General features: G+C 36.3%; 1 protein-coding gene across 2 annotated transcripts in view; it reads left to right on the top strand.

The window, feature by feature from the left end:
- The window catches only part of SERAC1 (serine active site containing 1), a 381,209-nt gene that overhangs the window by 259,646 nt on the left and 100,861 nt on the right, over window positions 1-20,702 (top strand). For both annotated transcript variants that reach the window (XM_053710914.1, XM_053710915.1), the window contains 2 exons: window positions 2,189-2,289; window positions 11,598-11,695. In XM_053710914.1, coding sequence (XP_053566889.1) covers window positions 2,189-2,289; window positions 11,598-11,695 — 199 coding nt within the window. The remainder of the gene's footprint in view (window positions 1-2,188; window positions 2,290-11,597; window positions 11,696-20,702) is intronic.

Here is a 20,702-nt window from a genome sequence, read left to right on the forward strand (position 1 = left end):
TATAAAATAATTAGAACAAATATATGTGTGTGGCAATCTGAACAAAGCATAACGATCCAAATAATCAAAAGTGAAATACAATTATAAAATCAATCAAAATATCATATGAATATATAGATATAAATATAGAAAAGTCCAAACTTGAACATAAATGATGCCTGTATGATACACGCAACAATGTGTAGTGATAGGCAGCTCTCTTGATAGATGACGAAATACAACAAAAATGTCCTAAGAGACAAAATGAAAGGAGGTGCCTCATAGTGCAATAACGTAGAAAGCAATGCACAGGAAGATAACAAATGTAGCAGGGTACTCACAAAAGAAGTTGCACATCCAGTGCTATAATAGGCGAATAATAGGCGAACCGCTGTATCTTCACTGGCAAACTAAACGAAGATACAGCGGTCTGAATCGCCATAACAGTGAGAAGCCTGTGTCACGTAGACCTATCGTAGGTGCTACTTTCGATCCTTCCAGCATTGGATACGTCACCAGAGAGGAGCTCCCTCGTGACCCAGCTTGAGTGAGTCAGCCGAGCAGCTCTGAAGGCTCGGTTCGCCTATTATTGCACTGGATGTGCAACTTCTTTTGTGAGTACCCTGCTACATTTTTCATCTTCCTGTGCATTGCCTTCTACGGTATTGTTGTTGTATTTTTTTTACGTGCTCCACACCTTATCTGGCCCTACATTTTTAAACGGCTTATATGTGGATATAAAAAGTCTGCATACCCTTATTAAATTGCAGGTTTTTGAAATGTAAAGACAGAAATAACATAAATATCAGACTTTTTCCATCTGTAATGTGTTCTTTCAACAAACAAAAATCCAGAGAAAAAACAAATAGTTCATTATTTGGAACATTTTATATAAGTAAATGGAAAAAAGCTCCCTGTTTGCATAATGGGGACTTATAGCTTTGTATACAGTTAAACAATTAAATTCTAAATCATGCCTGTAGCTAAATGGCATAAGCCTGCCATCAATAAAAGTGATTCTGATTAAACCCAGATTAAATTCAGTTGTTGCTTTAGGATTTGTTTTAATGTGGACCCAGAATGACATTGCACAGATCAGGATGACCCTCTAAAGTCTATGAGAGGCCGAAGAGAAAACTTATAAGGAATGCTACCAGGAGGCCAGCAGCAACACTGAAGGAGCTACAGGAATTTCCGGCAGGTACATGTCACTTCATGCATGTGACCACCATCACTGGTATATGGGGTAGGGTGGCAAGATGGGAAACATCCAAGCCAGTCCAAATTATGCCAAAAAAATCATTCAGTCATTAAATATGCCATGGTCTGACAACGCAAAGGTTGAACTTTTCAGTCTAAATTGTAAAACATCATCTAAGGAACACCATACTGACTTAGAAGCATGGTGGGAGGGCATGGGGATGCTTTTCTTCAGTCGGGGGCTCTTGTCGAGATAGATGGGAAAATGAATAGCTCCATATTTCAAGATATTTTGGCACAGCACCTGCTGGACTCTGTCAGAAAGTTGAAGATGAAGAAGAATTTCATATTCCAACAAGACAATAACCAAAAGAACAAATCTAAATTAACCAAGGCTTCAGAAAAGGAAAATTATAGTCTCCAAATGGCCCAGTCAGATCCCAGACCTCTTTCCCATCACATACCTGTGGAACCACCTAAAGAGAGCTGTACACAAGTGATTCCCTCACAATTTTAAGGAACTTAAAAACATTTTTGCAAATATGAGTGGTATAAAATTCCAAAGTGTAGATGTGTAAACTTTATGGAGACTTATTCACAAAGACTTGCTGCTGTAATAAAGGCAAAAAGGTGCATCCACAAAGAATTGGTTGTGGGCAGTGTGCAGCCTTATATCATGGTCTTGTAGTGTTTTTTATTTTTATTTAAAATGTTCCTAAAAATTAATGATATGTTTTTTTTTTCTCTTGATTTTTGTTGGTTAAAAGGTCACAATACATATGGAAAAGTTTATTTCTGTATTTACATTTCAAAAACCTGCAATTTTGTATGGGTGTGTAGACTTTTTTTATCCAAAAAAACAAAAAAAAACTTCTGCATATTATTTTGAGGATAATCTTTGCTTTGAATTCAATACATCATTCTATAAATAACTTATGTAGTTAATGTTACTTTAAATCTTACTCAATCCTTTGTTATCATTAAGAAAATATAATATATTTTCTCCTAGGCTTGGCTTGCATCAGATTGTCCTGCATTAAGAATTATTTCAGTGGAATATGACACTCACCTCAGTGACTGGAAAGCCAAATGTCCAGCAGACCGTCAAAGGTAATTTGCTGTGCAAAAGTGTTCAAACTAAGGCACTAGCTCTAATCCATTTGAACTGGCTGTGCAAATTATCTGTATTGAACTCAGATGGTGTTTGACTTTCTTTATCGAGCCATTGCAGTCTAGTCAAAATTAAGCTTTGATGATTCAGATAGGGCATGCAATTTTAAACAACTTTCCAATTTTCTTTTAAAGGGACAGTCTAGTCCAAAATAGACTTTCATGATTCAGATAGGGCATGTAATTTTAAACAATTTTCCAATTTACTTTTATCACCAATTTTGCTTTGTTCTCTTGGTACTCTTAGTTGAAAGCTTAACCTAGGCGGTTCATATGCTAATTTCTTAGACCTTGAAGGCCACCTCTTTTCAGAATGCATTTTAACAGTTTTTCACCACTAGAGGGTGTTAGTTCATGTTTTTCATATAGATAACACTGTGCCAGCACTGATTGGCTAAACTGCAAGTCTGTCAAAAGAACTGAAATAAGGGGGCAGTTTGCAGAGGCTTAGATACAAGATAATCACAGAGGTAAAAAGTATATAAATATAACTGTGTTGGTTATGCAAAACTGGGGAATGGATAATAAAGGGATTATCTATCTTTTAAAACAATAACAATTCTGGTGTAGACTGTCCCTTTAATGTCAAATTTGCTTTATTCTCCTGGTGTTCTCTGTTGAGCTAAACCTAGGTAGGCTCATATGCTAATTTCTAAGCCATTGAAAGCCTCCTCTTATCTCAGGGCATTTTGACAGTTTATCACAGCTAGACAGTGCTAGTTCATGTGTGCCATATAGTTAACATTGTGCTAACTCTCGTGGAGTTATTTACTCTCGTGGAGTCAACACTGACTGGATAAAATTTGTTTGTAAAAAGCACTGAGATGAGGGGGCATTCTGCAAAGGCTTAGATACAAGGTAATCACAGAGGTAAAAAGTATATTAATATAACAGTGTTGGTTATGCAAATCTGGGGGGTGGGTAACAAAGGGATTATCTATCTTTTTAAACAATAAAAATTCTGCTGTTGTAAATTTTCAAATGACAAGCCTGCGGTGTTACTTGCCTAAATAAAGTTGGGTGCCATCGAGACTGGGCAGATGATGCAAATTAGTTGAAGAATGGTCTGGCACTCCAACGAAATTTCAAAAGACCTTTATTGCATGTTTCCTCCTACAATGGAGAGACTAAAAATATGCATCCATTCTTCTATTACATAATCAAGGCAACATTTTTTTTAAATTGCATGCTCTATCTAAACCAATAATGAATAATTTAGATTTTACTGGCCCTTTAACCAATAGGTTCACATTTAGAAAAAAAATTATATTTTATTTTCCTCAGTTCCAGACTCCTTTCTGTACAGTGCACCAAGACAGAATAAATAAAAACGCTGTTTGTTAAAGGGGTATTCTAAAACAAAAATGAAATGCTGTAACATTTTCTTTCTTTACATACCATAGCTTCCTATGGACTAGCTTACGAATATAGAGCTATTTATTGCTCCTATTCATGCATTAACTGCGCTAGAAGTAAGCTTTTTGCGCGAGTGTGGAAACAGGCGTATGACAAGTTGAAAGTAAAAAGTTTTTGCACAAGAGCTAACCTGACACATGCAAAAAGCCGATGTTCAAATATCGTGACCGCGTTAACTTATTCCCCCATAGAAGTCAATGGAGCAAGGAAAGTTGGAAAAAACACCTTACTTGTGCGCAAACCTGATCTAATTTTCTAAAGAGCGCTAACCCAACAGGAAAATATTAATATTTCACATTCCAATATTCTTCACATAGCATAATATGTTGTTATTCATAAATACATATTGCTATATATATATATATATATATCTGGTGTTTTTTTTTGTTTAAAAAAATAAATAAACATTATATATATAGGAATATCTATTTACAATACATAGAACATATTCTGTTATTTGCAGAGCATTGGAACGTAGTAAATACATAGTTAAACACTTTATTGTATATGAATAATGCATAAAAAATTTTTTATGTTTTCATTTACTTGACTGTAAAATGTATGTGTTTATATGTGTATATATGTCTGTAAATACATAAATACACATGTAAATACATAAATACACATGTAAATACATAAATACATATGTGTACACATATAAACACATATATATATATACACGCGTATATATATATATATATATATACAGTATATATACATACATATACATACATATTTAGACTTGTGTAGTATGTGCCTCTGTGTTAAAGCCCTTTGCAGTCCTTTTTATTCCTAACACCCAAGACCTCATAGGGGTTAAACACATAGGGCCAGAATACAAATGGCGCGCTATTTAACACTTTCGTTTGTGTGCAAACACTGCCAGAAGTAAACTTTTAACGTGCACGGGTCAGCGTGCGTATTACAAGTTGAAAATAAAATGTTTTTGCGCTCAAGCGAAAGCAGACTCGCTAAATTGAGGACTTCGATATTGTAACCAAGTTACCTACTTCTCACCGCGCACTAATCTGACACTGCGTTAGACCTACAGGGCTAACCCGAAGGTAGTTATGAATATTTTACATTCCAATGTTCTTTACGTAGAATAAAAAGTTTTTTTTTATTTTTAAATAGATTATTTATACATATATATATATATATATATATATATGAATATTTATTTAAAAATACATAGAATATTTTCCCCATGTGAAGAACATTAGAGTATAAAATACTTGCAGTACATAAACACAGTAAACACATTATTAAATATTACTTTTGAATAAAAATGATTTTTGTCAGGTATTTGAGTGGAAAGGGCTCCAAAGTATATATACACATGTGTGTGTGTGTGTGTGTGTGTGTGTATATATATATATATATATATATACACACATATTTAGCCATGTGTTTCCTATGTATATATCCATTATAGCCCTTCCCATTCAAATAACTTGTCATATACCATATAAAGAATCATTTTTATAGATAGTGTATAAATGAGCGTAACTGTTTAGGTAAATGTATTTATATTGTGTTTGGTGAAACCTTTTATTTACCCCCTAACCCTTTACACAAGGACTTCAGTCAGGCTAAAAAAACAAGTGCAAATTTAGTTTGCACTTGTGAGGTCGCGTTCACTTTCAACTTGTAATACACGCACAAGTTGGCGTGGGCGCTAACACTAGTATGCCACTTGTAATCTTACACATAGTTAAATAGAATCAGCAATGTAAAAATGACTTGCTCTAACAATTTAGAGCATGTAATTATTTTACATTACACTGTCCCTTTAATTTAATTTCTTTCATGTAATTGGCAAGTGTCCATGAGCTAATGATGTATGGGATATACAATCCTACCAGGAGGGGCAAAGTTTCCCAAACCTCAAAATGCCTATAAATACACCCCTCACCACACCCACAATTCAGTTTTACAAACTTTGCCTCCTATGGAGGTGGTGAAGTAAGTTTGTGCTATGATTTCTACGTTGATATGCGCTTCTCAGCCCGGTTCCTCTCAGAGTACAGTGAATGTCAGAGGGATGCGAAGGGAGTATCACCTATTGAATGCAATTATTTTCCTCATGGGAGATTTATTTCATAGGTTCTCTGTTATCGGTCATAGAGATTCATCTCCTACCTCCCTTATTCAGATCGACTATATACTCTCATATTCCATTACCTCTACTGATTACCGTTTCAGTACTGGTTTGTCTATCTGCTATATATGGATGGGTGTCTTTCGGTAAGTATGTTTTCATTACTTAAGACACTCTCAGCTATGGTTTGGCACTTTATGCATTAATATAAAGCTCTAAATATATGTATTGTACTTATATTTGCCATGAGTCATGAGTCCTTTTGCAGACTGTCAGTTTAATATTTGGGGAAAAAACATTTTTAGGAAAATATTTTTCTTACCTGGAGTTTAGTCTTTTTTCAAATTGACTGCTTATTTCATTAACATTTTGCGGGCAAAATTAGGTTTGCGAGGGCGCAAAATGACAAAGTTTATTGCGTCTTCAATGACGCGAGTGTGTCATTTCCGGATGTTGTTAGTGCCAAAAAAAAATCAGTTTAGTTGTGCGTCATTCTTGCCGCCAAATAATTCATTATTTAAAACCCCATTCCTATATGCCTCTTGCCTTTTCTATGTCAGAGGGCTATGCTGTTTTTATTTTTTTCCCATTCCTGAAACTGCCATATAAGGAAATTGATAATTTTTTGATTTATATGTTGTTTTTTTCTCTTACATTTGCAAGATGTCTCAATCTGATCCTGTCTCAGAAACCACTGTTGGAACCCTGCTGCCTGATAACAGTTCTACCAAAGCTAAGTGCATTTGTTGTAAATTTGTAGCGATTATATCTCCAGCTGTGGTATGTAATAGTTGTCATGATAAGCTTTTACATGTAGAGAATGTGTCCATCAGTAATAGTACTATGCCTTTTGTTCCTTCAACATCTAATGTACATGATATTCCTGTGAATATAAAAGATGTTATTGCTGATGCGATTCAGAAGGCTTTGTCTGCCATCCCGCCTTCTAATAAATGTTAAAGGTCTTCTAAAACTTCTCATAAAATTGATGAAATTTTTAATGACCGACAATATACTGAATTATCCTCCTCTGGTGAGTATCTATCTGATTCAGAAGATCCTTCCTCAGATATTGACACTGACAAATCTACTTATTTATTTAAAATGGAGTATATTCGTTCCTTGTTAAAAGAGGTGTTAATTACATTGGATATTGAGGAAACTAGTCCTCTTGATATTAAAACTAGTAAACATTTAAATTCTGTTTATAAACCTCATGTGGTTACTCCAGAGGTTTTTCCAGTTCCTGATGCTATTTCTGATATGATTTCTAAGGAATGGAATAGGCCTGGTACTTCTTTTATCCCTTCTTCAAGGTTTAAAAAATCGTATCCTTTGCCAGCAGTTAGATTGGAGTTTTGGGAAAAGATCCCCAAAGTTGATGCGGCTATTTCTACTCTTGCTAAACGTACTACTATTCCTATGGTAGAAAATACTTCTTTTAAAGACCCTTTAGATAGGAAACTTGAATCTTCTCTAAGGAAAGCTTATTTATATACTGGCTATCTTCTCAGGCCCGCCATTTCTATGACTGATGTTGCAGCTGCATCAACTTTTTGGTTTTAAAGTTTAGCCCAACAGGAAATCCTGAGTTGTCTAGCATTGTTCGCTTGCTTCAACATGCTAATCATTTTATCTGTGATGCCATTTTTGATATCATGAAAACTGATGTTAAATCTATGTCTTTAGCTATTTTAGCTAGAAGAGCTTTGTGGCTCAAATATTGGAATGCTGACATGGTATCTAAGTCTAGATTACTATCTCTTTCTTTCCAAGGTCATAAGGTATTTGGTTCTCAGTTGGATTAGATTATTTCAACTGTCACTGGGGGGAAGGGAGTTTTTTGCCTCAGGATAAAAGACCTAAGGGTAAATCTAAAGCTTCTAACCGTTTTTGTTCTTTTCGACAAAATAAGGAACATAAATCTAATCCTTCCCCCAAAGAATCTGGTTCCAATTGGAAACCTTCTTCAAGTTGGAATAAATCCAGACCATTTAAGAAACCAAAGCCAGCCCCCAAGTCTGCATGAAGGTGCGGCCCTCATTCCAGCTCAGCTGGTAGGGGGCAGATTAAGATTCTTCCAAAACATTTGGGCAGATTCTGTCCAAAATCAATGGGTTCAGAGTATTGTCTCTCAAGGGTATTGAATAGGATTCAGAGTAAGACCTCCTATGAGAAGATTTTTTCTCTCATGCATCCCAGCAAATCCAGTAAAGGCTCAGGCTTTTCTGAAGTGTGTTTCAAACCTGGAACTTTCAGGGGTAATCATACCAGTCCCGTTTCGATAACAGGGTCTGGGGTTTTATTCAAATCTATTCATTGTCCCAAAGAAAGAAAATTCATTCAGGCCAGTTCTGGATCTGAAAATTTTGAATCGTTATGTAAGAGTACCAACTTTCAAAATGGTGACTATAAGGACTATTCTGCCTTTTGTTCAGCAAGAGCATTATATGTCCACAATAGACTTACAAGATGCTTATCTTCATATTCCGATTCATCCAGATCATCATCAGTATCTGAGATTCTCTTTTCTAGACAAGCATTACCAATTTGTCGCTCTTCCATTTGGCCTAGCGACAGCTCAAAGAATCTTTTCAAATGTTCTTGGTGCCCTACTCTCTGTAATCAGAGAACGGGGTATTGCGGTGTTTCCTTATTTGGATGATATCTTGTTACTAGCTCAGTCTTTACATTCTGCAGAATCTCACACAAATCAACTAGTGTTGTTTCTTCAAAGACATGGTTGGAGGATCAATTTACCAAAATGTTCCTTGATTCCTCAGACAAGGGTCACCTTTTTAGGTTTCCAGATAGATTCAGTGTCCATGACTCTGTCTCTAACAGACAAGAGACGAATAAGATTGGTTTCAGCTTGTCGGAACCTTCAGTCTCAATCATTCCCTTCAGTAGCTAAGTGCATGGAAGTTTTAGGTCTCATGACTGCAGCATCGGACGCGATCCCCTTTGCTTGTTTTCATATGAGACCTCTCCAGCTTTGTATGCTGAACCAATGGTGCAGGGATTATACAAAGATATCACAATTAATATCCTTAAATCCCAATGTTAGACTCTCTCTGACTTGGTTGTTAGATCACCATCATATAGTTCAAGGGGCCTCTTTTGTTCGTCCAACCTGGTCTGTGATCACAACAGATGCAAGTCATTCAGGTTGGGGAGCTGTCTGGGGATCTCTGACAGCACAAGGGGTTTGGAAACCTCAAGAGGCAAGGTTACCAATCAATATTTTAGAACTCTGTGCTATTTTCAGGGCTCTTCAGGTTTGGCCCTTTGTTGAAGAGAGAACTGTTCATTTGTTTTCAGACAGACAATATCACAACTGTGGCATATGTCAATCATCAGGGTGGGACTCACAGTCCCCAAGCTATGAAAGAAGTATCTCGGATACTTTCTTGGGCGTAATCCAGCTCCTGTCTAATTTCAGCGGTTTAAATCCCAGGTGTAGACAATTGGGAAACGTATTATCTCAGCCGTCAGAATTTACGTCCGGGGGAGTGGTCACTCCATCCAGATGTATTTTATCAGATTGTTCAGATGTGGGGTCTTCCAGAAATAGATCTGATGGCTTCTCAAACAAGAAACTACCCAGGTACCTGTCCAGGTCCAGGGATCCTCAGGCGGATGCAGTGGATGCGTTAGCAGTTCCTTGGTTTTACCAACCTGCTTATATCTTCTCGCCTCTGGTTCTTCTTCCAAGAGTGATTTCCAAGATCATCATGGAACAATCGTTTGTGTTGCTGGTGGCTCCAGTATGGCTTCACAGGTTTTGGTATGCAGATCTTGTTTGGATTTCCAGTTGCCAACCTTGGTCACTTCCATTAAGGCCAGACCTTCTGTTTCAAGGTCCGTTTTTCCATCAGGATCTCAAATCATTAAATTTGAAGGAATGGAAATTGAACGCCTCGTGCTTAGTCATAGAGGTTTCTCTGACTCTGATTAATACTATGTTACAGGCTCATAAATCTGTTTCTAGGAAGATTTATTATCAAGTTTGGAAGACTTATATTTCATGGTGTTCTTCTCATAAATTCTCTTGGCATTCTTTTAGAATTCCTAGAATTTTACAGTTTCTTCTGGATGGTTTAGATAAGCGTTTGTCTGCAAGTTCCTTGAAGGGACAAATCTCTGCTCTTTCAGTTTTATTTCACAGAAAGATTGCTAAACTTTCTGATATTCACTGTTTCGTACAGGCTTTGGTCCGTATCAAGCCTGTCATTAAATCAGTCTCTCCTCCTTGGAGTCTTAATTTGGTTTTGAAGGCTTTATAGGCTCCTCCGTTTGAGCCTATGCATTCTTTGGACATTAAACTACTTTCTTAGAAAGTGTTGTTCCTTTTGGCCATCTCTTCTGCTAGAAGAGTGTCCAAATTATCTGCTCTTTCTTGTGAATCTCCTTTTCTGATTTTCCATCAGGATAAGGTAGTTTTGCGGACTTCATTTAAATGTCTACCTAAGGTTGTGAATTCTAACAACATTAATAGAGAAATTGTTGTCCCTTCTTTGTGTCCTAATCCTAAGAATTCTTTGGAGAGATCCTTACATTCTTTGGATGTGGTAACAGCTTTGAAATATTATGTTGAAGCTACTAAAGATTTCAGGAAGACTTCTAGTCTATTTGTTATCTTTTCTGGTTCTAGGAAAGGTCAGAAGGCTTCTGCCATTTCCTTGGCATCTTGGTTCAAGCTTTTGATTCATCAGGCTTATTTGGAGTCGGGTCAGATCCCGCCTCAGAGAATTACAGCTCATTCTACTAGATCAGTCTCCACCTCGTGGGGTTTTAAGAATGAAGCTTCAGTTGATCAGATTTGCAAAGCAGCAACTTGGTCTTCTTTGCATTTACTAAATTCTACCATTTTAATGTATTTGCTTCTTCGGAAGCAGTTTTTGGTAGAAAAGTTTTTCAGGCAGCTGTTTCAGTTTGATTCCTCTGCTTATGTTTAATTTTTTTCTTTTCATTATGAAAATAAACTTATAATTTGGGTTGTGGATTAATTTTTTCAGCTGAAAAAGTATGTTATTATTTTATCCCTCCCTCTCTAGTGACTCTTCCGTGGAGTTCCACATCTTGGGTATTACTATCCCATACGTCACTAGCTCATGGACTCTTGACAATTACATGAAAGAAAACCTAATTTATGTAAGAACTTATCTGATAAATGAATTTCTTTCATATTGGCAAGAGTCCATGAGACCCACCCTTTTTATGGTGGTTATGATTTTTTTGTATATAGCACAATTATTTCCAAATTCCTTTGTTGATGCTCTTTACTCCTTTCTTTATCACCCCACTTCTTGGCTATTCGTTAAACTGAATTGTGGGTGTGGTGAGGGGTGTATTTATAGGCATTTTGAAGTTTGGGAAGCTTTGCCCCTCCTGGTAGGATTGTATATTGCATACGTCACTAGCTCATGGACTCTTGCCAATATGAAATAAATTAATTTATCAGGTAAGTTCTTACATAAATTATGTTTTTAGTATTATATAGAATTAGAATACCCTTATAAACAATAAAATAGCCTATGTATAGATAGCTTGTCAAATGTTTAAATCAGTGCAGGAAAATAACCATAAAATGCAGTTGTTTTTGTTTATTACCAGCTTGTACCTTTTAGTTAACATTATAGCATAACATATTGCTAATTAAATAATCAATTGCTATGAGCTACCACAAAGTGTTGTATTAAAATACTACTATGTGCTTTCCCTCTTACAGAAAATCAATGGTTTATAGAAGCAATGAGATTCTTAATAATCTAAAGGCTGCTGGTGTGGGGGAACGGCCGATTATATGGGTTGCACATAGCATGGGAGGTAAGTCCTGTACTTTATAGCGTATTCTTTTTTTATTATTAATGTTCGTTTTTTAGCACATTGTTAGCTGTTTGTAGCACATTTTTATTCTTGTGCAAAATAAAGTACATAAATCTGAAGATATTTCATGCGGAGTAGGTTACACACTGCCTGTGTTTTGAGGAAAGGGAAGTTATACAAATATTTAAAACGTTTTATTAAAAAAAATGCTTAGTATAAATAGGCAGTGTTTAGTGTTGCACTTTGTACTAAATCTCAGTGGCTATTAAAAGGAAAATCTAGCTGAATACAGAGGAGTATCTTTCACTTTATAACATTTATATCGCTTTTTACATAGCAAGACTGCTTTTAGGTAACGCTGTCGCTGTTAGATTGAGAGCTTTTATTGTGCACAGGACTGTGAATAATATCTAGATATGCTCCTTGCACCAGCACTGTAAATGGCCTGTCTGCTCAGATTGCCAGCGGTGCCGTGCATTGTGAGTCATTGTCTATGCAAAAATGGTGATGGTTTTTACTTGCTAATATGTATATATTACAAAAAGGTTTCTGATTAAAAATCGAATTACACTCATGTGCCTTTATATTTTGTCTAGACTGTCCCTTTAAAGGATATTTGGGATTATTCAGCTCAGAAACATCCATGGGTCAGAAAAATATACCTGTAATACCTTTTTTATGTACCGCAGAGAGTCCATGAGCTAGTGATGTATGGGATATACAATCCTACCAGGAGGGGCAAAGTTTCCCAAACCTCAAAATGCCTATAAATACACCCCTCACCACACCCACAATTCAGTTTTACAAAGTTTGCCTACTATGAAGGTGGTGAAGTAAGTTTGTGCTAAGATTTCTACGTTGACATGCGCTTCTCAGCATTTTGAAGTCCGATTCCTCTCAGAGTATAGCGAATGTCAGAGGGACGTAGAGAGAGTATTACCTATTGAATGCAATGATTTTCCTAACGGGGGTCTTTTTCATGGGTTTTCTGTTATCGGTCGTAGAGGTTCATCTCATACCTCCCTTTTCAGATCGACGATATACTCTCATATACCATTACCTCTACTGATAACTGTTTCAGTACTGGTTTGGCTATCTGCTATATGTGGATGGGTGTCTTTGGGTAAGTATGTTTTTATTTCTTAAGACACCTCAGCTTTGGCACTTTATGCATTTATATAAAGTTCTAAATATATGTATTGTACTTATATTTGCCATGAGTCAGGTTCATGTATTTCCTTTTGCAAATTGTCAGTTTCATATTTGGGAAAGTTAATATTGAGTAATATTTTTCTTACCTGGGGTTTAGTCTTTTTTTCAATTGACTACTTGTTCAAATTGCGGGCTGTCTTAGGCTCGCGGGTGCGCTTAATGCTACACTTTATTGCGTCATTCTTGGTGTGAATAGCACGTCCGTTGACGCAAGTTCGTTATTTCCGGCGTCATACTTGATGCAGGGGTTCACACAGGGTTGCGTCGCTAGTGACGCGAGTGTGTCATTTCCGGACATAGTTGGCGCCAAAATTTTTTTCAGTTACGTTGTGCGTCATACTTGGCGCCCAATGTTTTTCATTATTTATTGCCCCATTGCTTTTGCCTCTTGCCTTTTGCTATTTCAGAGGGCTATGCTATTTGCTTTTTTTCCCATTCCTGAAACTATCATATAAGGAAATTGATAATTTTGCTTTATATGTTGTTTTTTCTTTTAAATTTTGCAAGATGTCTCAATCTGATCCTGCCTCAGAAGTATCTGCTGGAACTTTGCTGCCTGACATCGGATCTACCAAAGCTAAGTGCATTTGTTATAAAATTGTGGAGATTTTATCTCCAAATGTCATTTGTAATAGTTGTCATGAAAAACTTTTACATGCAGATAGAGTTTCCATCTGTAATATAGTACATTGCCGGTTGCAGTTCCCTCAACTTCTAATGTACATGATATACCTATGAATTTTAAAGAATTTGTTACTGATTCTATTCAGAAGGCTTTGTCTGCATTTCCACCTTCTAATAAGCGTAAGAGGTCTTTTAAAACTTCTGATAAAGTTGATGAAATTTCAAATGACCGACAGCATAATGAATTATCCACCTCTGATGAGGATCTATCTGATTCAGAAGATCCTTCCTCAGACATTGACACTGACAAATCTACTTATTTATTTAAAATAGAGTATATGCGTTCTTTGTTAAAAGAAGTGTTAATTACTTTGGATATTGAGGAAGCTAGTCCTCTTGATATTAAAAGCAGTAAACGTTTAAATGCTGTTTTTAAACCTACTCTGGTTACTCCAGAGGTTTTTCCTATTCCTGATGCTATTTCTGACATGATTTCTAAGGAATGGAATAAGCCAGGTACTCCTTTTAATCCTTCTGCAAGGTTTAAAAAATTGTATCCTTTACCAGCAATTGCAATAGAGTTTTGGGAAAAGATCCCCAAAGTTGATGGGGCTATTTCTACTCTTGCTAAACGAACCACTATTCCTATGGAAGATAGTACTTCCTTTAAAGATCCTTTAGATAGGAAGATTGAATCTAATCTAAGGAAAGTCTATTTATTTTCAGGTCATCTTCTTAGGCCTGCAATTACTTTGGCTGATGTTGCAGCTGCTTCAACTTTTTGGTTGGAGAATTTAGCGCAACAAGAATTGGATTCTGACATATCTAGCATTGTTCGCTTACTGCAACATGCTAATCATTTTATTTGTGATGCCATTTTTGATATTATCAAAATTGATGTTAGATCCATGTCTTTAGCTATTTTAGCTAGAAGAGCCTTGTGGCTTAAATCTTGGAATGCTGATATGACATCTAAGTCTAGATTGCTATCTCTTTCTTTCCAAGCTAATAATTTATTTGGTTCTCAGTTGGATTCTATTATTTCAACTGTTACTGGGGGGAAAGGAGTTTTTTGCCTCAGGATAAAAAACCTAAGGGTAAATCTAAGGCTTCTAATCGTTTTCGTTCCTTTCGTCAAAATAAGGAACAAAAACCTAATCCGTCCCCCAAGGAATCTGTTTCCAATTGGAAGCCTTCCTTAAATTGGAATAAATCCAAGCCTTTTAACCCCTTAAGGACCAGCGACGTACCCTGTATGTCGCTGGCCTTTTTTTGGGACTTGATTGTTTTATAGCGCGGTCTTGTCACCAGCGTTGAGACTGCTCTATTCCACAAAGCCTGCTGGAGGGAGGGGATTAATAGCATGTTCTTGCTAGACTTGTGCTATTATGTCCTGAAAAAACCCTTAACGACCAGTGACATACAGGGTACATTGTGTTCATTAAGGGGTTAAGAAACCAAAGTCAGCCCCTAAGTCCGAATGAAGGTGCGGCCCTTATTCCAGCTCAGCTGGTAGGGGGCAGATTAAGGTGTTTCAAGGATGTTTGGATACATTCTGTCCAAAATCAATGGATTCAGAGCATTGTCTCTCAGGGGTACCGAAATGGATTCAGAGTAAGACCTCCTGTGAGGAGATGTTTTTTCTCTCACGCATCCCAGTAAATCCAGTTAAAGCTCAGGCTTTCCTGAAGTGTGTTTCAGATCAGGAGGTTTGAGGGGTAATCATACCGGTTCCTTTTCACTAACAAGGCCTGGGGTTTTATTCAAATCTATTCATTGTCCCAAAGAAAGAAAATTCATTCAGACCAGTTCTGGATCTGAAAATTTTGAATTGTTATGTAAGAGTACCAACTTTCAAGATGGTGACTATAAGGACTATTCTGCCTTTTGTTCAGCAACGACATTATATGTCTATAATAGACTTGCAGGATGCTTACCTTCATATTCCGATTCATCCAGAACATTATCAGTTCCTGAAATTCTCTTTTCTAGACAAGCATTACCAATTTGTTGCTCTTCCATTTGGCCTAGCAACAGCTCCAACAATCTTTTCAAAGGTTCTGGGTGCCCTACTCTCTGTAATCAGAGAACAGGGTATTGCGGTGTTTCCTTATTTGGACGATATCTTGGTACTAGCTCAGTCTTTACGTTCTGCAGAATCTCACACAAATCAACTTGTGTTGTTTCTTCGAAAACATGGTTGGAGGATCAATTTACCAAAAAGTTTTTTGATTCCTCAGACAAGGGTCACCTTTTTAGGTTTCCAGATAGATTCAGTGTCCATGACTTTGTCTCTAACAGACAAGCGACGTTTGAAATTGGTTGCAGCATGTCGGCGCCTTCAGTCTCAGTCATTTCCTTTAGTGGCTATGTGCATGGAAGTTTAAGGCCTCATGACTGCAGCATCGGACGCGATTCCTTTTGCTCATTTTCACGAGACCTCTCCAGCTTTGCATGCTGAATCAATGGTGCCGGGATTATAAAAAGATATCACAATTAATATCTTTAAATCCCAATATTCTACACTCTCTAACGTGGTGGTTAAATCACCAGCGTTTAGTTCAAGGGGCCTCTTTTGTTCGGCCAACCTGGACTGTGATCACAACAGATGCGAGTCTTTCAGGTTGGGGAGCTGTCTGGGGATCACTGACAGCACAAGGATTTTGGAAATCTCAAGAGGCGAGATTACCAATCAATATTTTAGAACTCCGTGCAATTCTCAGAGCTCTTCAGTTTTGGCCTCTGTTGAAGAGAGAACCGTTCATTTATTTTCAGACAGACAATATCACAACGATGGCATATGTCAATTATCAGGGTGGAACTCACAGTCCCCTAGCTATGAAAGAAGTATCTCGGATACTTGTTTGGGCGGAATCCAGCTCTTGTCTAATTTCTGCGGTTCATATCCCAGGTGTAGACAATTGGGAGGCGAATTATCTCAGCCATCAGACTTTGCATCCAGGGGAGTGGTCTCTCCATCCGGATGTGTTTTCTCAGATTGTTTAGATGTGGGGTCTTCCAGAAATAGATCTGATGGCCTCTCATCTAAACAAGAATCTTCCCAGATACCTGTCCAGGTCCAGGGATTCTCAGGCGGAAGCAGTGGATGCGCTGACACTTCCTTGGTGTTATCAACCTTCTTATATCTTCCCACCTCTAGTTCTTCTTCCGAGAGTGATCTCCAAGATCATCATGGAACAATTGTTTGTGTTGCTGGTGGCTCCAGCATGGCCCCACAGGTTTTGGTATACAGATCTTGTTCGATGTTCAGTTGCCAATCTTGGCCACTTCCGTTAAAGCCGGACCTACTGTCTCAAGGTCCGTTTTTTCCATCAGTATCTCAAATCATTAAATTTGAAGTATGGAAATTGAACGCTTAGTATTAAGTCATAGAGGTTTCTCTGACTCAGTAATTAATACTATGTTACAAGCTCGTAAATCTGTCTCTAGGAAGATTTATTATCGAGTTTGGAAGATTTACATTTCATGGTGTTCTTCTCATAAATTCTCTTGGCATTGTTTTAGAATTCCTAGAATTTTACAGTTTCTCCAGGATGGTTTGGATAGGGGTTTAAATGTAATGGTGAAAGACAGCACCTTTTTTTCCGTCTGGGGCACAGGAAAGGGTTAGCCAGACCCCAATATATATCCAAAAGAAGTAGTTTTCCAGCCTCCAGTTAGATTTTAAAAATACCTTTATTCATTTATTACAGGGTCCATCATATCAACAACGTTTCAAACCTATACCAGGTTCTTAATCATGTCTATTGAATAGTGTACAGGTGTGTCTTTTATACCTGTCCAACTTCTATCAGATTACACGATAGTGCCATCTTGTGGTTAAAATTTAAAATTGCATGTGATGAACAAATAATACTCAAGAAAGTTTTTTTTTAAATTCTTATGTTTAGAATTTATTTCTCTAAGTTCTTATGTATATTTATCACATGAAATGTTAAAACCAAACAAATATATATACAATTAAAACCTATACACATGATAACATCAGAATCAAATATGCTACAACAGATATATGCTACAATTTTCAATTAGAAAAATAATGACCATTCAAATTTTTTATTAAGACCTTCAGGTATCATTGTGTTTAATTTATTTATCCAAAACATCTCCCTTCTTTTAAGCAATTGGTCCCTGTCACCTCCCCTCCTGGGTCTGTCAACTTGTTCAATGACTTGAAATCTAAGTTGACTGATGTTATGACCCATGGAGAGGAAGTGACAGGAAACAGGAGCTTCTATATTATTGTTTCTAATATTGGATTTGTGTTCTGTGATTCTAGTTCTTACTTCCCTACTTGTTTCTCCTATATAAATCCTGGCACACGGACATTTGATGAGATATATAGCGTATGTGCTTCTGCATGTCAGATGTTTCTTTATTGGATATTTAGTTCCCTTAGTGGGATGAAAGAAATTTTTCCCTTTTATTATCGAACTGCAGTGACTACAATGCAAGCAAGGATAACAACCTCTATTATCAAATCCTATTATTGTTTGAGAAGTTTTCGTTTTGCTACCTATATCTGCCCTTACCAATAAATCTCTCAAATTCTTAGTTTTTTTATAAGCCACTATAGGTATGTTTTTAAAATCCTCAACTTGGGGGTTACAGTCTCTAAGTATGTGCCAGTGCTTATTTATAATGTGTGATATTCTTGATCCTAGAGAGTTGTATTGAGTTACAAATATCATTCTGTTTTCTTTTGTCTTATTTTTTATGCTGTTATCTTCCTTATTTTTAAAGTACTTTAATTTTTTTGTAATTAATTCTTCTGGGTACCCTCTTCTTTTAAATTTTTCTGCCATTTCAATTAATCTTATGTCACATTTCTTTTCATCCGTCACTATTCTTTTCACTCTTTTAAATTGGCCTTGTGGTATTGCTTCTATTGTTTTTTTTAATGGAAACTGTCATATTGTAGTACTTTGTTTTTATCTGTGGGTTTCACATACAAATCGGTTTTCAAGAAACCTTGTTCTTTATATACAAAGGTATCTAAAAAGGCTACTCCTGTTTCCTCCATGTTGAGTGTGAATTTAAGACCAGTAACAGATGTGTTAAGATGTTGAACAAATTGCAATAGGCTGCCAGTGTCACCCCACCATATGCCAAATATGTCATCCACAAATCTCCACCATGCTGCACCATATTGTAAGAATAATGGGTGTGAGTATACAAATTTCTCTTCTATATGGGACATAAAAATGTTGGCATATGTTGGGGCGACACTGGAGCCCATTGCAGTGCCTTGCTTTTGCAGAAAAAAGTGTCTTGAAATAAAAAATAATTTTGATATAATATGATGGATAATAGATCTGTTAGAAATTGTATTTCTTCCTCATTGTATTTGTTATTTACTTTCAGTGTGTTAGTTACTGCCTCAATGCCACTAGTGTGCTTGATTGATGTATATAAGCTAGTAACATCTAGTGTGTATAGAATGCATTTATCTCCAATCTGTCCAATATTTTTTAGTTTGGCAAGAAAATCATTTGTATCTTTTAGATAAGATGATGTATCTAATAAGTAGGGCTGTAATACCTTATCCAAAAAGGTTGCAATTTTTGAAAAAATAGAATTTACCCCTGCCACTATTGGGCGTCCTGGTGGTTGAAATTTATCTTTATGTATTTTAGGTGAGATGTATATCACAGGTCTTACTGGGTTTTTTTCAATTAAGCATTCTTTGAATTCGTTTGTGATAATACCATTTTTGACTGCTACCTTGGTGATGTGTTCTATTTCTTTCCCTATTTGGATTGTGGGATCTCTAGTTGAGGCTTCATATACTGTGGTGTCATTTAATTGTCTTTGTATCTCATTGACATAATCAATTTTATTTAATAACCCTACTGCTCCGCCCTTATCTGCCTCCTTTATTGTGATTTCATTGTTGTTTTTTAACCTGTTAATGGCTTCTTGTTGTTTCTTATCGATTTGCACTAGTTCTCTCTTTTTATTTCTTTTTAATAAGTTTTTTACTTCTTTTTGAACTAATTTTGCAAATGTAGCCACACTATGTTGTATGGGTGGGTTAAACTTACTCTTACCTTTAATACCAAATGTTTTAGGATTATTGAATTTAATATCCTTTTTTGTATCATCAATCTTAATTACTACAGGTGTTTCTGTCATATTTTTAAGTGTAGAAAAATGTACCTTAAGTTTCAATTTTCTGAAAAATCTCTCTAAGTCTTGTTCTATGATAAATTCATCATGTATGTTAGGTAAGCAGTATGATAAACCTTTATTTAAGATTGTATATTCTATTTCTGATAAGGTATAATTAGAAATATTGTGAACCAAATCATCCTCTGTAGCTTCTATATTGCGGTGCAATTCAGTATTGTTATTAACCATAGTGTTAACATTTGAACTAGTGTGTGTCTCATTCAACTCGTAAGTGCCTTGATCATGAGTAGTGTTCCTTGTTAAAGTGCTTTTCAAATTATCAGTGCCTTTCTTGTTTAAAGTGCCAGTGTCATTAACGATGTAGTTAACTAAAGTGTTATCCATTTCTAAAGTGCTTGTGTTCTCTGCAGCATTACTTATTAAAGTGCTTTCATTTACAATACTTGCTTCATTATTAACCAAAGTGTTATCCATTTCTAAATTGCTTGTGTTCTCTGCAGCATTACTTATTAAAGTGCTTTCATTTACAATACTTGCTTCATTATTAACCAAAGTGTTATCCAATTCTAAAGTGCATATACTCTTTATAGCATTACTTTCTAAAGTGCTTTCATTTACAATGCTTGCTTCATTATTAACATTCAACAAAATATTTTTTGTGCTAGTGCTCTTATTACCATTGTGAGTGTTTAAACTTATACGATATTTGAGTCTTTGATTACATTATTCGTTTCATTATTTTGTCCATCATTTCTTTGGTGAGTTGTATCTTTTAAATGTCTATACACCGTATGTTTAGGTACATTTACTTTACCCATATTTGCTGCATTTTCGTATGTTGTATTCTTACTGTATCTTGTTTGTTCCCTGTTGGCGGTTAGAGTTAGGTACTTTGGGTTTCCGAGTTCCGTTTTCCCAACATTTTCTTTTTGTCGTGGATGTTCTGCCTGCCATCTAACTTTGCCTGCTTCCTCCGATATCTTTTGTGGCTCCACTCCGCTGTTCAATAGCGGTATTG

This window comes from Bombina bombina, chromosome 4 (assembly GCF_027579735.1).
Source record: "Bombina bombina isolate aBomBom1 chromosome 4, aBomBom1.pri, whole genome shotgun sequence".
NCBI lineage: Eukaryota > Metazoa > Chordata > Amphibia > Anura > Bombinatoridae > Bombina > Bombina bombina.